General features: G+C 40.5%; 1 protein-coding gene across 2 annotated transcripts in view; it reads left to right on the top strand.

Annotated features, from left to right (window-relative positions):
- DAAM2 (dishevelled associated activator of morphogenesis 2) overlaps window positions 1-17,709 on the top strand; it is a gene marked incomplete at both ends in the record, with an annotated part of 191,530 nt that overhangs the window by 171,428 nt on the left and 2,393 nt on the right. For both annotated transcript variants that reach the window (XM_079550426.1, XM_079550425.1), the window contains 6 exons: window positions 1,111-1,217; window positions 1,759-1,847; window positions 2,601-2,769; window positions 4,601-4,708; window positions 6,343-6,403; window positions 10,516-10,647. In XM_079550426.1, coding sequence (XP_079406552.1) covers window positions 1,111-1,217; window positions 1,759-1,847; window positions 2,601-2,769; window positions 4,601-4,708; window positions 6,343-6,403; window positions 10,516-10,647 — 666 coding nt within the window. The remainder of the gene's footprint in view (window positions 1-1,110; window positions 1,218-1,758; window positions 1,848-2,600; window positions 2,770-4,600; window positions 4,709-6,342; window positions 6,404-10,515; window positions 10,648-17,709) is intronic.

Below are 17,709 nucleotides of genomic sequence, written 5' to 3'. Positions count from 1 at the left end.
ATGTCATGAGTCAGATTGTGTACGTTGATGGTTAAAGCCAGGACTCTAACCTCTAAGAAGAGAACTTGCATTCTAACTACAATGGTTAGAAAGAAATTGAGAGACTTCTGTCCTCCATTTGTACACTGCATAGCTGGTAGGGAAAGCAAAACAGAACAATTAAAGCACCATTCCTTCATTTTTTTTCCCATTTATAGAGGATGAAAGATGATGTTTTGACCACAGTTGCATAGGATAGAATTCCTTAGGAGGGCACAAAATGATATAATTCTCGCTTCTACGACAAATATAATTACTTGTTTGTATGCAGTCAGTGTATTTAATTATATACAAAAAGCTATTCCATTTTGGAAATGTATGGCCTGCTTGTCATCTTAACTGAATGTTTGCAGCTGCTTTATGAGTCAGTGCAAACTTCTGATGCTCCACACCTTTTGAGTACCACACTTTTGAGGGGTGGGATGAAATATTAAAGAAATGGTGTAAAGCAAAAGTGCTTCTTGCAAGCAGTTTTTTCCTTGTGGATGTGCACTGAGGCTGCATGCATGACAGTATTTATAACCAGACTAAAGCACAGCTACCACTAGATATGTGAAAAATCTGTCAAAGTATGAGCTTTTAAGGTCAGCATATGAATAGCAGCCAGTGTCAGATACACATCTAGTGGCTTGGTAATTGTTTATTGTTTTCACGGAGCAGGGCGGACCCAAGAGGGAGATAGATGGGGCTTTGTGTGCATTCCAAGATATGCACAAGGAGTAGTTCACACTGGTTGGGGTGCATCCTGTTATTGTACGCACCAGTCTACATAGACTCTCTGCATAGTGCTGTGGGAATCAGAGTTCTTTCTGTACTTCCCCTTGGGTAAGCTGCAGTCGTACTTGGCCTTTAGGATTTAGAAATGGGAAATTCCCCTTTGGAGATGAAAATGAATCTAGTAGGGTCAGTGAAGGACAAAGGCACAACAGCAAGCAGATATTTTGAAAAGGTCAGTTTTGTAGCCGCAGCTGCGCTTGAAGTTACAGTCACATGGCTGAAACAAAGTAATGCTTCCCAGTGGTAACAGATAAAACTCTTGTCTTGGTGTTTGGTTTGTGTCTGCCATTCCAGCTGCTGAAGTTTGTTCCTGAAAAGAGCGATACCGACCTGCTGGAGGAGCATAAACATGAAATAGAGCGCATGGCTCGGGCAGATCGTTTCCTCTTTGAGATGAGCAGGTCTGTTCAACACATTATGGGAAAAAGCACTGAGGGCTTCTTGGAAGCACCTGTAATTGTTGTTAAAAATGGATCATCTGGCACTGAGGGGGAATGTGCAAGAGATTATGGGCCAACATTATACCTTGCATTTTCCAGAAGCCTTCCAATGTTACAAATGTTTTTCTTCATTACACAAACTTTTCATTGATAATAAACACTCTCTATGCTGTCACTTAAGGACAATCCCCTGATGACAAGCAGAAACCTGTCTCCCCTGCCTAGCTTTGTTCACAGAAAAAGGGATTTCATGGCGCTCATATTTTGAGAGCAGTGGGAGTTCTTCCAGCTCCTTTTCACCTGGAGCTCATGCATTCAGGCTCTCTGTTTTTCTAACAGTGTTGTTTAAGTAGAGTTAGGTGTTTGAACTATGTTTGTAATCCCATGCATAGGTATTTTGGGTCTCAACACTCAGCCATTAGATTATGTAGGCAGCATACTGGCCCAGGGCTTCAAAATGTGGTTCAAGTTCAGTGTTAATTTTACTGTACCCTTTGTGTAGGATTGACCACTATCAGCAGCGACTCCAAGCATTGTTCTTCAAGAAGAAGTTTCCAGAGAGGCTGGCAGAAGCAAAGCCAAAAGTAGAAGGTATGATTAAAGGCTCTGCTAGGGGTTGGGTTAATGGGCAAGGAAGGTATAGAGAGGCTTTTCTTCAAAGGAATCATTACATCTGTGCTGTGGTTGTAAAGCCAGCGAATGCAAGACATGCAATGCACTGGGAAGCAAATTCTGTATGCTGGTGTTACACCCAACTGACTTAATAAAGTGTTGTTCTTGTTACACTGTAAATATGACCTGACACGTGTCATTGCGCTATCAGCTATTGCTGAACTGACAAAAGCTTCCATGGCCCTTCTGTGCAGGTCAGCCTTCCCTTCTCTCTTCCAGTCCTTGCACTTTCCATCTCATTGGAGCAGTTAGATTAGGTTAGGTGCCTCAGAACAGTGATGTGGAAATGTGTCACTTACAAGAAGAGTGCCATGGCTTCTGTGCATCGTTCCTGGTTATCAAAGAGAGGAGGGGAGTATCTTCCACTCTGCATTTTCAGACGAGCTCTAGACTTACCCATATTCCCACTACCTGTGTTTTTACTGTGGGAGATCCAGGAGAACAGTCCTCCTCCTGTGTTCAGAGAAGCGTCCTGCAGAATGAGGAGGTGTACCTTCCTTCCAGTTGTCCTCCATCTGGGAAGGTAGGAGGGGAAGGACCGTGCATGAACAGGCTGCATTGTAACATTTACCTGTCAGATGGGCACTTTGGGGCCTTTCAGAAGGGGTGAAAAAATGTTAACAACCACAATAACCTGTTTCTTTTTTTCTTTGTTTCTTTTCTCTTTTCAAGCCATTCTTCTGGCATCCAAAGAACTCATCCGCAGCAAACGTTTGAGGCAACTCCTGGAGGTCGTTTTGGCCTTTGGCAATTACATGAACAAGGGCCAAAGGGGAAGTGCATATGGCTTCAAAGTCTCCAGCCTGAACAAAATTGCAGATACCAAATCCAGCATAGACAGGTAGGCTAAAAGGCCTCAAATGAGTTAGCAATTGTGCTGCTGCACCTCTTAACATAGTAACAGAACTGACTGTATTTGGTTTTGGTCCTTTTTTTTTTTTTTTTTTTTTTACTCTGCAGACCATGTCTTACTTGGCATGTAAGTTGTGCTTTTTACTCTAAAGTATCATGAAGCATTTAAGATGAGTTAATAACAAAGCATTCAAATTCTGCCAGTCTGCCAGTCGTTTGAACAGTGCGCATCTGTTGTTGGATTGGGTTTCTGCAGTGCTGTACAAAGATTGCAAAACGTAGTATTGCACTGAAATAAGTTTGGGAGGAGGAGGATTTCTATGGAATTTCAGTTTATACTGAAGTTTTATGAATGTGGTTTTGCAAAAAAAAAAAAAAAAAAAAAAAAAAAAACTACAAAAAATCTGACCACAGTCTTACATGTCCCGCGAAACACGGAAATATGCTTCTGATGCAAGACTCTCTTTATAATATAAACTTTACCTACACCAGAAGTACAAGTCATAGCTTGGTGAGACTGACCTTGACTGTATCTAGAAAATAGAAAATGTTAAGAAAAATAGCTGTTTGTTTGTTTTTTTTTGATAGTGGAGCTAACTTTATGGGCACAGGCAGCAGGTCTTTATAGTTATCCCATGATTTGCTTCATATCCCCATACTGGCTCTGGAAATTAATTCAACTATGACTGGGAAGTGAATACCACCTTCAGGCTTCAGCAGTACAAAGATTTTCCTTGGAGATTTCCTGTACTGCTTCATACTGACTTATATCTTCCTCAAATTGTGAGACCTGCTGAGACTACAGCTATGGTGAAATGACTTCAGATTATGACAGAATGAATAATAGTGGCAAGAAACCATAGGAAATTCTTTGCTACCTATTAGAGTTTGAAATAACAAGACTCTGTTTTGACTAACATGATGTCCTTTCCATATACTGAGGCTAATACATGCTAATACATGTGTAGCTAATGTTGAACTTTTTTTTTTCCTTAATGTAGCTTGACTCAGTTTTCCATACGTTAAATGCCCTTTGCAGATCCTATTCTCTCTCAAGCTCCCAGGCTTTGGTCTTAGTGAAACAGTGACCATCTGCTATCTTCTTGTCAGTTAACCAAACAGCACCCACTTCAAGCAGCTGTTATGGCTGGCTGCTTTCTCTACATACAAAATTCATTGATGTAAAATTCACCATTTATGTTACAATCCTTACAATCATTTATTTTACAGACATGCTCCTACATCTCTCCTAGATATCATTTCTTTCCACTTCTACTTGAGCTGTTTTTTTTAATCAGGGAGCCTGACTATTTGAATACAGCTGTTTTACTGTAGGAATCTTCTTTGCATCTTTGGGCTTCCAGGAATCTTTTTATTCTTCTTAGTTAACTCTTATTTTCTTCCCCACGTTGCCTCTGAGAACAATTCACTTCTCCCTTGTTATTTAATGTCACTTTAGTACGTTTGTTTATTCTCTGAGGTAAGTGGGGACAAATAGTATATTGTATTATGCAATGTTTTTTCCATTTGTGGGTATGACTGGGAGCATACTGTTGCTTCCAGAACAAATCAAGGCACTGGGGTTTTAGTACTAATGCTTCATAAAGGACTAATTTATTTTAATCTATGATGCTTTTCTTTCAATAGCAAAGCTGTTAACTTTGCTATTGAAAAGCATATCTGTTGCTTATTTTCTTCAGTCAAGTATATTTCCTGTCCAAATATTTTTCACTCATTTATCACAGTTGTTGCATCTTCCCTTCCCTTTCATCACCAACTTCCTTTTTTTGTTGTTGTTTTTTTATTCTTTATTTTTTTAGGAACATTACACTGTTGCACTATTTGATTATGATCTTTGAGAAGAATTATCCAGATATCCTAGATATTCAGACTGAATTGCAGCATCTTCCAGAAGCAGCAAAAGTCAAGTAAGTCCAGTCCTATTGCTTGTTCCCAGAGCTGAAGTTCACAGTGATTTCTGTTAGCTTAATGATTATTTCTTTTTTTTTATTGTCTTAGGATCATAGAGTTATTGAGGTTGGAAAAGAGCACTAAGATTATCTAGTCCAGCAGTCCACCAACCACCAGTAGTGCCCAATAACCATCCCTCAGTGCCACATCTACACATTTCCTGAACACCCCTAGAGACTTCACCTCCCTGGGCAGCCTGTTTCAGTGCCTCACTATTTCTGAGCAGAAATTTTTCCTAATGTTCTACCACAACCTCCTCTGGCAATGATCTTACAAAACCGTGACCTGCCTTCCAGCTGGGATACCTGCTGATGTTCTTAACGTTATTCAAATGTAGATCAGTGGGAAATTTTGGTCCAAAATAATTTGCTTAACTAAACTGACTGCTTTCCTCAGACATGTTTATAGCTACTCTGTTTCCAAATCAGATGTTGTAACTGGACTGGTCACTGTAATTCACTCCCCATACTCTTTGGCTTCTTATCTATGTCATGTGGTGGGTTTTTTTCTGGATAATTTGGTTTGTTTCTAAGCCAGAATCACCTAGCTACGGAGACTAAATTAGCCGTTTTGAAGAAGGTTGTTCCAACTTTTGCATCCTGCTTTCTGCACAAATTTCAGTAATTTTTTTTCACTTCTGCAGGTGTTTGTTGACAGTGAACACACAAGGCATCTCCTAAAATATTAAAGTTTTTAATTTCCAAAGGACTGTGCAAAAATATATTTGCATATTATTTGTCCAGCTATGGTTCTTTATAAGAAACTATACCACCTACTGAAAGAGAAGTGAAAAGATACAAGTGAAAAATACGTGTAGGTTCATACTGTAAGGTCTGGTTGTTTTGGAGGTGTAATCTACTTCTAATCAAATATGTAGTGAAGATACCTACTGACTTGCAAAATAACTGCCTACTGTTTAACTGGAAATGAAAAGCCTTTTTTTCATACAATCCCTAGCAAAAAGCTCTTGTGCATATGTGACAAGCAGAAAATCTTTACACCACTTGTCTCTGGGAAAACATTTACTAACAGTAGGGTTACATGCTCAGTTACAATGTAAGCCTTCAAGGACTTTCATATGGTTGAAATGGAGATGAAAAAAAATCAGCAGTATTTTGAACCAAGAGGAAGAGAAAAAATTTATTTAAATGCATTGCTAATAGAACTTAGCAGTTGAGTGGCTCACGAATAGTGTGTAGAGATGATCTGAGAGTACAGTGATGTGTGCGCTAAGCTGGGACCCCACACTGTGCCAGCCTGCCCATGTGGCATGTGTTCCTTGTAGGAGGGTCAGGCTCAGCTCACATGGCACAAGTTCTGAGGGCAACTTCCTGCTTCTTATGAAAATCCCGATCTTTAGTGTGACCACAGGCAAGCAGAACCTGCATCTTCTTACCTCTCATACAAAAAGCAACACAGAACATTAACAGATCCCTTTCTCCTCATTTCTAATCATCTGATGTGACTGTGCCAGAAGTTGGATATCAGATTTGATGGGCCAATGATCTGTTTGTTCTGCTTCACAGTTCCTGTACTCCTGTTTAACAGTGCTCTTTTTGTTTTATCTCCTCCGTGTCTGTCTCCCGTGCAGCCTGGTAGAGCTGGAGAAGGAAGTTAACAATATAAAGACTGGATTGAAAGCTGTTGAAGCTGTAAGTATCTGAAGGTTTCCAAAGCTCCATATGTAAAGTATCACAGTCAGAATCAGGAGCACTATATATTTTATGATAAGAGAAAGTGGGCTTTCTTTTTCAGTTCCTTTCCATTCCAACCCAAATGCATTAACCAAGAAAAAACAAATAAAAGCTTCTCATGTGGAGCTCCTGCTGATGATCTTAGCAGACTTAAGCCTAATGAAAAGCTTATTTGATCTCAGCCTGGAGAGTAAAAGGACAGTTTGACAAACAGCATGCACTGGAAGGAAAAATAAAATTCTTTCTCGTTCTTTCTGGGGGATGGATGACTGCTGAGCGAGTGTTTCACATGTCTCTTGGAGTACTAGTAAACAGGTAGTGCACTCTAGTATGCAACCCTAATATATCTTGTGCACTCCTTGGGAAAGTGGACTAGGTAAAGATGAGAGAATGGAGCTGTCAAGCAAAGCTGCAATGTTCCTGCTCAGCAAAATTAATGAAAATCTTCTAATTGGACTTAAGTTAGTTGTGTTTAATCTGTACTTGATGCGGAGAATCTCACCTCAGCAGAGAACGGTACAAATGGTGTATTGATGCATTTATTTGTATTGAACTGTAGGAGTTAAAGCTACATGGGTCTAAATTCTCCCTGGAGTCACAGATTCATGTGTCACCTGTGATTTAACTACCTGGGAGACTTTATTAGTGAGAATGTTGATTTTGTTCCTGGGGAAAGGCTCCTGAGGCAGGGGAGCACAATGCAAGAGCACTGTACTTGGTGGCAAGAGCTAGAAATTCCCACATTTGCTTCTTGTTTATGCTATGGATACACGTGTGTGGCTTTGAACAGTCTCAAAGTGTTTGCCTCCCCTCTGTGAAGGTATATAAGGCACCTTTCATATGTCCTAGCCACAGAGTAACAACACCATCCCAGAGCAATTTTTCTGTTTTTCAGCAAATGCCCTTTGCTGCCTTTGCTGTTCATTCTGCAGTTTTTTTCCTGTGGAACTGCTGGCAAGGGGACCAGTTGCTGGGAATCTTATTGTGTGGTTTCTGTGAAATGATTATCTATCTACAAGAAACTAAACCAGGGCTCTCCAGTCTTTCAGATCTGCTATAAGACAGACAGTGATGACTTAATTTTCCTTCCACCTGGCCTGAGTTTGGTTCGGATCCTGGGGGCAGTGAAAAAGTTCCGTGGCCTACCAGCCAGGCTGTCTGGCTGTCTCCAACAGTTTATTACCTAATTAGCCAGTGAGCCTCCTGGGAAAAAACAAATCTTCCAAATCTTGATTGTTGGGATAAGGGAGAAAGCAGCAATGGGAAGAGATATTGCTGCATTCACTAGAAGCCATGTTTGGGAATTAAAAGTACCTGTAAAGTGAAAGCTGACATTAAGTTCATGACTTGAAGAGAGGCCCAGTTCTGGCTGAGGCAGGCAATCCCCCCTGTTGAAATGTGAGTACCTACTTCTGTTTTACTTTCTGTGATTGGGTTATTTGTCCTCTGCCTTTGCAGCCAATTTTTCTTCTCTTTCCTATAGATGGGTTCAGTGGGCAACCTTTCTTCCCATTCAATCTCTGTCTTCCCCCCTTACCCTTCTTGCCATGATATTTGTCATCTGGGATTGCCAGTACCTCCCAGTCTGCTTGCTCAGTTTGTGGTTTTCTGGCATGTAAAAAGCAGCACTACAGCAACAATAGAAGATTGCTGTCAGGTGGAAGGGGGAGGAGGGAAAGGTGTGATTCTTGATTCCTGTCCAGTGTGTTCTCACCACAGCCTTGGCTCCAGTGACTGAGAAGTTTCTTCAGGGCCCCTTAAGAATAGAAAGCTAAAAATAGTTTCACAGTCAGATGTTCTTATAGGTACTATTAACTTTTTGCTTTCCTGGATTTGTAGCTTTTTAGTAAAAATAAGATTCATTCCTTTGTTAAGACTTTCACATAGCTATTGCCTAATGTAAAATGCTCTCAAAAGGGCAGCTAAGTAATTTTTGATCCTCTCTAAATTTGGAACTGAATTGTGTCAGTGGAATTCTTCTCTCGTACAACAAGGAGATTCTGACCAATGCTTTGAGAACCCCCTGCCATGTTAAATCTTTTCATACATCTGGAGAACCGGTAGCCCAGACTGCCGAGAGCAGTGCTAGCATCTATTGTTACACTATTATGACTAATATAAGTCAATTTCTAGAAGGTTTAGAAGAGTTTCTTGTTTGCTGACATCATTCTTGGGCTGATTACGTAATCATGCTGGTTACTTCTGTGGGCATTTTTAATTTGGAAGAATTACTGTGCAGGGAAGGATTGAATTTGAAATTGAGGATTAGACCACCTAATTTTAATTTTGCTTTGAAAAACATTGCTGTCTCGTAGCAGTCCCAAATGCCACAGATCTCAACAGTGTGTGTAAGATAGAAGAACTACTATACGTAGCTACTCAGGGAGTGGAGGGAGTGGGAGAATGGTGAGAGCGGATGTAGGAACTTTGAGCTAAAATTAGCTTATAAATCAGAATGAGAAAGTGTGGCTGAAAAAAAATGTGTAATCCTCAGAAGATGACGTTTCTTGTATTTGTAAGATCCAGTTCAGAGGGATTATAGCATAGAGACAGTGCACTGCGAAGTGGTGTAATAGAGTAGTGCTCTCGGGACAGACCCTGATGATGTAGTAGGAAAAACAGTGGAAAAGAGGATGTAATATAAATCAGGAGAGGCAGCACTTCTTTAATGTGGATTGCTCTCTAGACACCTACTCATTGTTTTTCTGCTGCTTTTCTACCTTGTGGTATTTCCTCGTAGTGGCTACATTCTCTTTCCAACTCATGTCAGAAGAGAAGAGATAGCCCATCTAATTTTAGATTGTCAATGACCGGAGTAATTCTTTGCATTCGTCAACAACGTGGAGCAATTCCCAAGGTGTTTCTCAGCATAAATTCTTATAAAACCACTCATTTGGCTTGTGAACCAGCCTTTTGATGGCTAGTAACACTGAGCACCAAACATACATGTAGCTAAAGTTGCAGCCAGCACAAAAAAATTTTTTTCCAAAGGGAACAGAGGGTCAGATCATAGCTTGACCTGCTGTTTCATGCTGATTTCCCTACAGGGAAAGCAAGACCTTATCATTCCCACTGATTATTCAGCTGAGAATAAAATACCAGATTACCATTTCATTGTTCCCTTGAGACCATTGGCTGCACACAAACCAAGCACAGACATGGGAGAGTGCCAGTCTTACGAGAACTTAGTCATTTTAAGAAGCTTTGTAGCTTTTTCAGTGCCACAAATGTGGTGACTAGAGTATGGGAAGGGATAATATCAGTAATCTTGGCTCAATATTAAGAATTTGAGCCAGAAAGAATTATTTTTATTTTTTTTGGTAGCAGATAAACAAAGTTTAGTTTTCTGTTGCTCCATTTTTTATAAATCCATGACTTTTTTGTAACATCCAAGCAAATGCTTGCTCGTTAAGCAGGGTGCTAGCAAATGTTGTTTTCCAGCTTGTTCTTCTGAATAGAACCAATTTTGGCATTTTTTTTTTGGTGCTTAGAAGGTGCTTTTCAGAGAACTAAAGAGGAGTTCAACGCTAGGAAGCACAATCTGTAGATAAGGCACATGTGTGTGCACTGCCCCAAGAATACAGCCTTTTGAGCCACCATGCAAGAAAAGATGGAGAGAAACTCACAATTAAAATTTTCCAGTTCTCCTACATTCCGTATTATTTTTCATTTTGCATAGAATTTGTCATTCTGCGTAGAGAGAAATAAAACACAAAGCGAAATTAAAAAAGAGAAACAACATCTGGAGTATTTTAAGTACTTGATACCAAGGTTACTTTAGAAATTCAACACATTGGTGGTTTTCGTGGGAGTGGTGGTTACTCTAGGATATAGGAAACCATAACTGAGGCTTTCTTTCTTCCCACGTTAGGCTTCTGTCTCACGTTGCGAGGCCAGAACCTTGGATTTAGTGAGAAATGGGTTTCTGAGTTAGAATTTTGAATTAGTGCATGAGGTTTGGAAACAGAGCATGCTCTGTACTGAGTGAAATATGTGAGCTTCCCCACTCCCTTATTTCTCAGTGAGAAGTCTTTGATGATTGCCTGTCTGTGTATCTTCTTCTCTTTCAGGAGCTGGATTATCAGAAGAGACGCATACGGGAATCAGGGGACAGGTTTGTTCCTGTCATGAGTGATTTCATCACTGTTGCCAGTTTCAGCTTCTCAGAGTTAGAAGACCTCCTCAATGATGCTAGAGACAAGGTATGAATACCTTCTGAAGCGTTGATTGAGACAAAAGCATTCATCAAAGTGAAAGCAGGAATTTTAGATACTGGAAATGGAGTAAAAATGATAATAGACACTGACAGTGTTTTAGTCTGAAGTTTCTGTCTTTTTGTAATCTGATCCGTAGCAATTTACAACACATTTTAGGATTAAGAGAACATGCAGTGCTCTTACCTGCTTTTGCTAATCTACCCTAACAGATAATGTTATGTGTGTGTGGCATGGAACTGTGATGGTGATGTCAGTGCTGTTATGTTGAAGGAACTGCCTTTTAACCAATCACTTGAAAGAGTTCATTTGGCAATCAGTGATAGTGACCTCCATCCCACCCTGCTCATTCAACTGGGACCATTTGCACTTCATTTCTTTCCTTTAAAAGTGCACCTTTGAGTAGTTTGATAACCCTGAATACCTGATCTTTTCCACTTAGACTTCTTTGTCACTGCTTGTATTTCACTGCAAGGACAGTGATCCCAAACATTCACGGTTTGTCAGACCTTTTTGAATCCTTCTGACAAAGCCAGCACCGTGTGTGCGTTACTCTTCACGTGCTGCTGTGATCATTTTGTACTTCTACTGTCTGCACCTCCATTACCAGATTTGCACAGCTAAGGAGGTGCTTGTTCTTTGCTGATGATTGGAATCTGGCACTAATCCCTCTGTCTCTCAGTTGAATGAGGAAGAATTTATAGGAAAAGATTATAAGCATATGAAAATGTTTAGAGAAGAGCAAGTTCTAAAGTAAACGGTATGTAATGGCAAATCTACCCTTGTTGGCTGGCATGTTAAAAGTACTTGGCTTCATGAAGCAAATGTGTTATTTCTTTTGGATTGAGTTGTTTCCACTCCTGGTGTCAGTCCTTGCAGGGATACATAAGCAGTGTTAAGGGACCTGTTGCATTATTAATGAAACCTGTGCCTTTGGATTGCTAGACTTTAGATTTTGAAGGTTAGACAGAATACAGGCCAAGGATGTGGATATTAAGACTCTTTATTCATCTGATCACTCTGCAGTAATGTCATTTGGGAATTGCAAAGCATTTCCTTCCTGTGGAGATAATGTTGGTAATATTGACTTGCAGATGCAACAGGGAGCTACAGGGTCTCAGCTCGAGCTAGCTAGAGCAAATGCCAGTGGGCAGTAGTTACTACTTCACTTTGAAGACAAAGCTTGGCAATATAACACTTGCTAGTATTGTGACAAAATTTTGTGGAGAATAATATGCCTAATTTTTTCATTGTTATCTTGTTGCTTGAGAATATTCAAACCACTTCCAGCATAGTAATGTTCACACTGTGCTTGCTTTATAATCACAAAATCAGTATTTTACATTCCATGCCTTCACTGAGAAGAACGCGAGGTGCTATGGTTTGGAGGCTTCTATTTTATGGTTGGGTACATTTTCAACTTCATTACAGTTAGGTGCACATTTTTGGAAGTGAATGACTCTCCTTGGCTTTTGGTTTGATGTTACAGATAGATGTGATCCTTTCCTTTGACACACAGAGGCTTAAAGCCCAATTTGTTTATGATGTCAGTTATGGGATAAAAACCAGCAAATGGTACACATCTAATGGCAGTGCGCCTTTCCCTGATCAGAAACTTGCAGAAAAACTATGTTCTTTTGCTTTAAAAATAACCAGAAAGTCTCCCTGCAGATGGACCAATATGTCTGGAAGTTGTTGCACACATTTTTAGCCATAGGCAACATAACGCCCTTAACAAGAAGAGATGCTCTATTTTAATGACTATAACATGCTTAGGAAATGTTTCTCTACCTTCTCCTCGCTATATTTGAATGCATGCTTTTCCAACTTCTGCTCAACCTATGGCTTTGGCTCTTGTGCTGGCAATAAGCTGCTTTTGGACTCCTGAAAGAGAACTGTCTGTTCCTTACCAATGCTGAGCTATTTCTCATATTTGCCTCATATTATTTTTCCCCTCCCTTCTTCCTCTTTTTCCTCTGTTTCTTTAAAAAAGAAAAAAAAAAAAAAAAAAAAAAAGTAGAAAATTTTCAACAAACCAGATGTGCTTTGCAAAGCCTATAACATCTTCCATTCTCAGTGGTCTCTCTGTGTTTGTTGAATCACAAACTTTTTTTTTTTTTTTTTTTTTTTTTTTAACCATGGAAACATACTATAACTAGCCAATTAAAGGGAGAGACTAAAACATCTGATTATCCTCTTCTTTTTACATTTCTCAAAGCAAAGCAAATAATAAAAAAAAAAAAGTAGTGGGAAAGGGAGGGCTTTTAAAAACATCTAAAGGGGCCCAGGAAGAATTCGTCTGGTTCACAGATTTATTAATAATAATGAAGTCCTAGTTTTAACAGCTGGAGTTGGATATCTTTCTAAATATAGATGTGGCTAATTGATTGCCATGAGTTAATCGGAGCCATGTTTCCTCAGCTGGCATTTAAAACAATACAAATTATCTTTTCAAACCTGGGAAGCTTTTATTTTTGGAATATTGTGTACAGGCAAAAATCATTTCAGCATTGGAGTTTTGGAAACCCTCCATTACAAGGTGTGGTACTGGCCTTCTCTATGGAGGATATTTATCACAATCCCACACTTTCGGTTTGTTTTTTTTTTGCTTTCTTTCTGAAACAGGATTATTTACTGCTAGTGGTCATGGGGAAGAAGTGATATTTTAAACTTAAAGGGCCAAATTGTCAGATGGAGACATCCGTGTTTGCAGCGGAAGCTTTGTAACTGTGCTTATCTTCATGCAGTAAACAGATGGCGGAGTGAAGAAGTGATTGAAAACTTAGACCTACTTTTTAAATGGGCTCCCCAGCACAGCTGGTTCTTGTTCTTTTTGTGTTCTTCTCACTTTCAATACCACTTTATAAAGGAATATATAGATTAGATCAAGGGATAATGCTTTTTGCCATTTCCCATAAACTGGAAGTTGTGGGCAGGAGAAAGTGAAATTCTTTTCACCAGTTTTTACATGTTTTAGCAGACAAAAAGCTGACTTTCTCATTTCAGGAAAAAAAAAGTTGATTTTTTTTTTTTTTTTTTTTTTTTTTGTGCGTGTGAAAATTCTTCTCTTAGTTTCCTGTGGGGAAGCAAAGATGTCCAAGGGGAGTAACAGTGTCTTCCCATTGTGTGAATTTTATTTTCTTGAATATAGTGACATTTGCCCTACATGAAACTTTACAGTATCCTTGAATGCTGACAGATATGGACATAACTATTGCTTTATAACTCTTCTACTTTGTGTGAGGTTTATAACAAACCCATTTGTGAAGTGTTTTGGATCCTCCTAGAAGAGCTGTCAGCTTGGTAAGGTAGTATCATTCCTATATAGTTGGTAGTCATGTCGTAGCTGCATGACTCCAAAGGGGGTTGGGGTTTCATTTTGAAAATCAAGCCTATGTTGCTCTACAGAGGAACAAGGGAGGTTTCAGTTCAGGCAGGGCTGATGGGGAGGGTAGGAAAAGTGTCCATCTCCAGATTTTCTCATGACATCTACTGTGAGTCAGACTGTTTATATTTATCATGGGAGAGACTCGAATTTGGAATCTGCACGTGCATTTAATAAGCTTAGCACATGTAGTAACTGTTTTGAAGAGCAGCAAGGAGGTGAAAGCCAAAATCCGTTTAAGAAAATAGCCATTAATGGCAGAATGTTATGAAAATAATGAAATACTGCACTCTGAATGCCATTTACTGTGCTCTTCAGTCATTCGTTTTTAGAGACTGGTGTTTTCTGTCAGACTCTGAGGCCGGTGGATAAGGAAGAGTTTGGGTCAGAGACTGAGGAAGTCAGGGCAGGGTACGTTTATGGGCAGGCACTACAGCCTGCTGTCAGAAACAACCATTTGGTACATAAATTGTGTAGCTCCTGTGTGTAGAACTGCAGATTCAGGGCAAGATGGAACATAATATATCAGAAATGTCTATAGCGCTTGTATCCAGATTACAATGTAGGTACTTCCAGAGTTACCATTCAACTCCTGGGAGAATGCTTTTAGAGATCTGAAGTTGCAAAGAGAGCTGGGCACAGTCCTGCCTGAGATTAGTGGGTCTCTTTCTATTAGCTGATCTGCATCTGCCCCATACAGAGAGCAGAATTTTATCTGAACTGCCTTGGTACAGATTGGAGTCTTTGCAACAGCAAACTCAGGATTATTGTCTGGGGAAGACGGTTCATGTTCCATGATATAATTCGTTTTTACATTGGCTTCTCCACTGATAGTGGACAGCACAGACAGTGGGAAATTTTTGTTGTAGCTTTTTTTCCTCCTCCTCACAGAACCCCATTTCCAGTGCTCCTCTGCCACTGTTTAACATTTCAGTGGCAAGCAGAGCCAAGAGTTTGCACACTGCTGTCCTGCTTTTCCTCTCCTTGATGAAATAGCTTTTTAAAATAAACAACTGTCTAAGCGATTTGCTTTGGCAAAGGGATGAATTCAGTGGAAAGTTTGGCAGAGGGAGCAGAGCTGGCACTGAGCTTACAGACCTGTTATATCATGGAGCTTGGGGTCCTTAATGGTGTGGAAATGAATTTTTTAATGAAAAAAAGATATACCATCCTTTATTACATGAAACTGAAACAATTTTCCATCTTGCTTTTGTATGCCATCTGTCCCCAAATGACTTATGGAATAGGCAAGTTTCAAACTCTGCTCTGTGATATTATAGAACATCACAGAATTCTGGGAATCATAGAATTATAGAATGTCATATGTTGAAAAGGACGTTAAAGATCATCAAGCTCCAGCCCCCTGCCATGGGCAGGGTTGCCACCCATCAGCTCAGGTGGTCTGGGGCTCCATTCTATTTTGACCTTGAACGCCTCCAGAGATGGGGCAAGTGTTGTGCGTGAGGACTGCGCTACCTATTTTGCAGACTATGCAGTGTTATACAGGGAGGCAGTCTGCACCTGGAGCAGCTGAATGACTCATGTAGGATCACACAAAATTGGTGGCAGACAGCAGAAAAGTGTGCTGAGGCTCAGAACTGCTAAGGTTGCTCAATACTGCTCTGCCTGGAGCACCCTGAGCCAGGTGGGGCAGCTGTTAGGTACTGTGCAGCACACTGACCCTCATCCTGCACTGATACTTTGACAGAGCACACGTGATGGAAGAAACACAAGGAGGAATAAAAGCAGAGCGGTCTGTCATAGACACTTTATATTCATGAGTTTCTCTGGAGGGCTCCTAGATTGTTTGGTCCTTCCAGCACATCAATACTTTTCCTCCTTTATGTGGCAGGGAGGACACAATGTCAAAAGCCCCTCTGTGGCAAGAATTAGCTGGCGCTGGCAGATGGTGGCAGACTACGTGCAGAACATTTGCAGACGACACCACCCTCTAATGGAGACTTCCATATATGTAGCATCCAAGATCCTCAGACAATGACCTCTCCTCAGCCTCCTAACTTAAAAGACTAGGAAACCCCTGTGGGGCTAATAAGCCTTCCTCCTAGCTGCTAACTCCAATTGTTGCTCGTAATTTGAATTTGTCCTTTTATTTTTTTTTTTTCTTTCAGTTTTCATAGGGATTAACCACAAGTTAAGTGAGAAAGGATTCCAGATAGCACACCTACTGTGACCTCTGTGCGCTCAGGCAGCTGAGGCAGTATATTTAAGTAGACATATATTGAAAGAATATAGAGAGGAAGACAGAGGTAGTAGGTGTGTACACATGTATATATGTCTTCAGAGGTTTCAGTGAGCAGAGTTAAACAGAGAAGTAGTCTGTTGCTATTTCCATATTCTGAAATCCCTCCATGACTTGCTGCTGCTGTAGTGCTTCCTTCAACTCCTGCCATGTTTGGTAGCTCAAAGCAACTTGCATTCCTTCCAATGCTTTTTTTTTTTTTTTTTTCCCCAGATACTTTGAGTTTCTTTGTTTGGTTCTGGCTGAGAACACAGCCTTTATAAAGAAAAAAAAAAAAAAAAAAAAAAGCTTCAAACTGCTTTGTGGGCCTGGCAGTGAAAGCAGTGGAGGGGAGATGCTGGATATCTCAGGCTGTGCCAGAAGGAAGCTGCTTTCCTTGGAGATTTCTTCCCTCTGCAGTTAACTGGGAGACATTGTTTGTGCTTTACCTGGTACGGAGCCAGAGGGTTTCATAAGTCCTGCTTCCAAATTCATTTTATGCTTGGGATCTGAGCCTGGACTGTTCTTATTCTTTTCCATTCTGCAAGAGCACCTAAGGAAAGGGAAACTGGGCTGTTGTGGTATGAACTGAATAGACACAGAAGATTATTGGAAACCAGTCCATTGCTTGGGAGAGACTGGTTTTGTTTTGGTGAGCAGGGATGTCTGTGAGGATGCTGTGTTTTTCAGCGCTGGTGCATGAAGGTGCTAGGGGAACTGCACATCAGGGCAGCGTTAGAATCAGGAGTGTATCTCTAGTTCTGTCAGTTGTAGTGCAAAGGTGTATGAGAGAGGATGGTTGGACAGTGATGCAGTTTTGGGATGTGTATGGCTATATAAGAGTAGATACGGGCATATGTGCTGTATGCAGACTATCTGTGCATGCAGTTGAGTTACATCTGGGTGAGTACAGGGGCATGTTTGTGAGTATGAGGGAGCAAAGAAGAGAGTACAAGTACTGCAGGACTTGTGTCCAAGAGCCAGGGTTGCTGCGAATTTACCATACCCAGATCAGGACAGCCCTGTGACTGAAGTCCTGCCAGTTGGCTCTCTCCACATGTCCTGCAATCTCACCATTTCCCTATTAAAATAAAAGCCATTTGTGATGTATTCACTCTTTTAAATTTGCCCTGCAGCCCTGGCTGCTTTCCTTGTCCCTCTCTCATGCTGTGTCTGTCCATAGTCTCCTCTCTCCTAGGCAACACTGACTCAGGATTCCAGAGTGATGGATGACGTAGTAGAAGGCTCCTGGAGGACAGGCTACAACGTTATTATACAAAATCTCTAAATCTGGCCCTTTTAAAAGTGAAATTGAGGGGGAAAGAGAAGGTGGAAGGGCTAGATTGGCTAGGATGAACTAGAATTACTTGTTTGGTAGTTGTTCCCCAACTAGCTTGTTGCCTTTCATGCCCCTGCTGACCCACAG

Source organism: Tetrao urogallus (genome assembly GCF_951394365.1).
Source record: "Tetrao urogallus genome assembly, chromosome: 2".
NCBI classification, from domain to species: Eukaryota; Metazoa; Chordata; class Aves; order Galliformes; family Phasianidae; genus Tetrao; species Tetrao urogallus.
The sequence above is the reverse complement of the archived record's forward strand: the minus strand, read 5'-3'. Positions and strand labels throughout refer to the sequence as shown.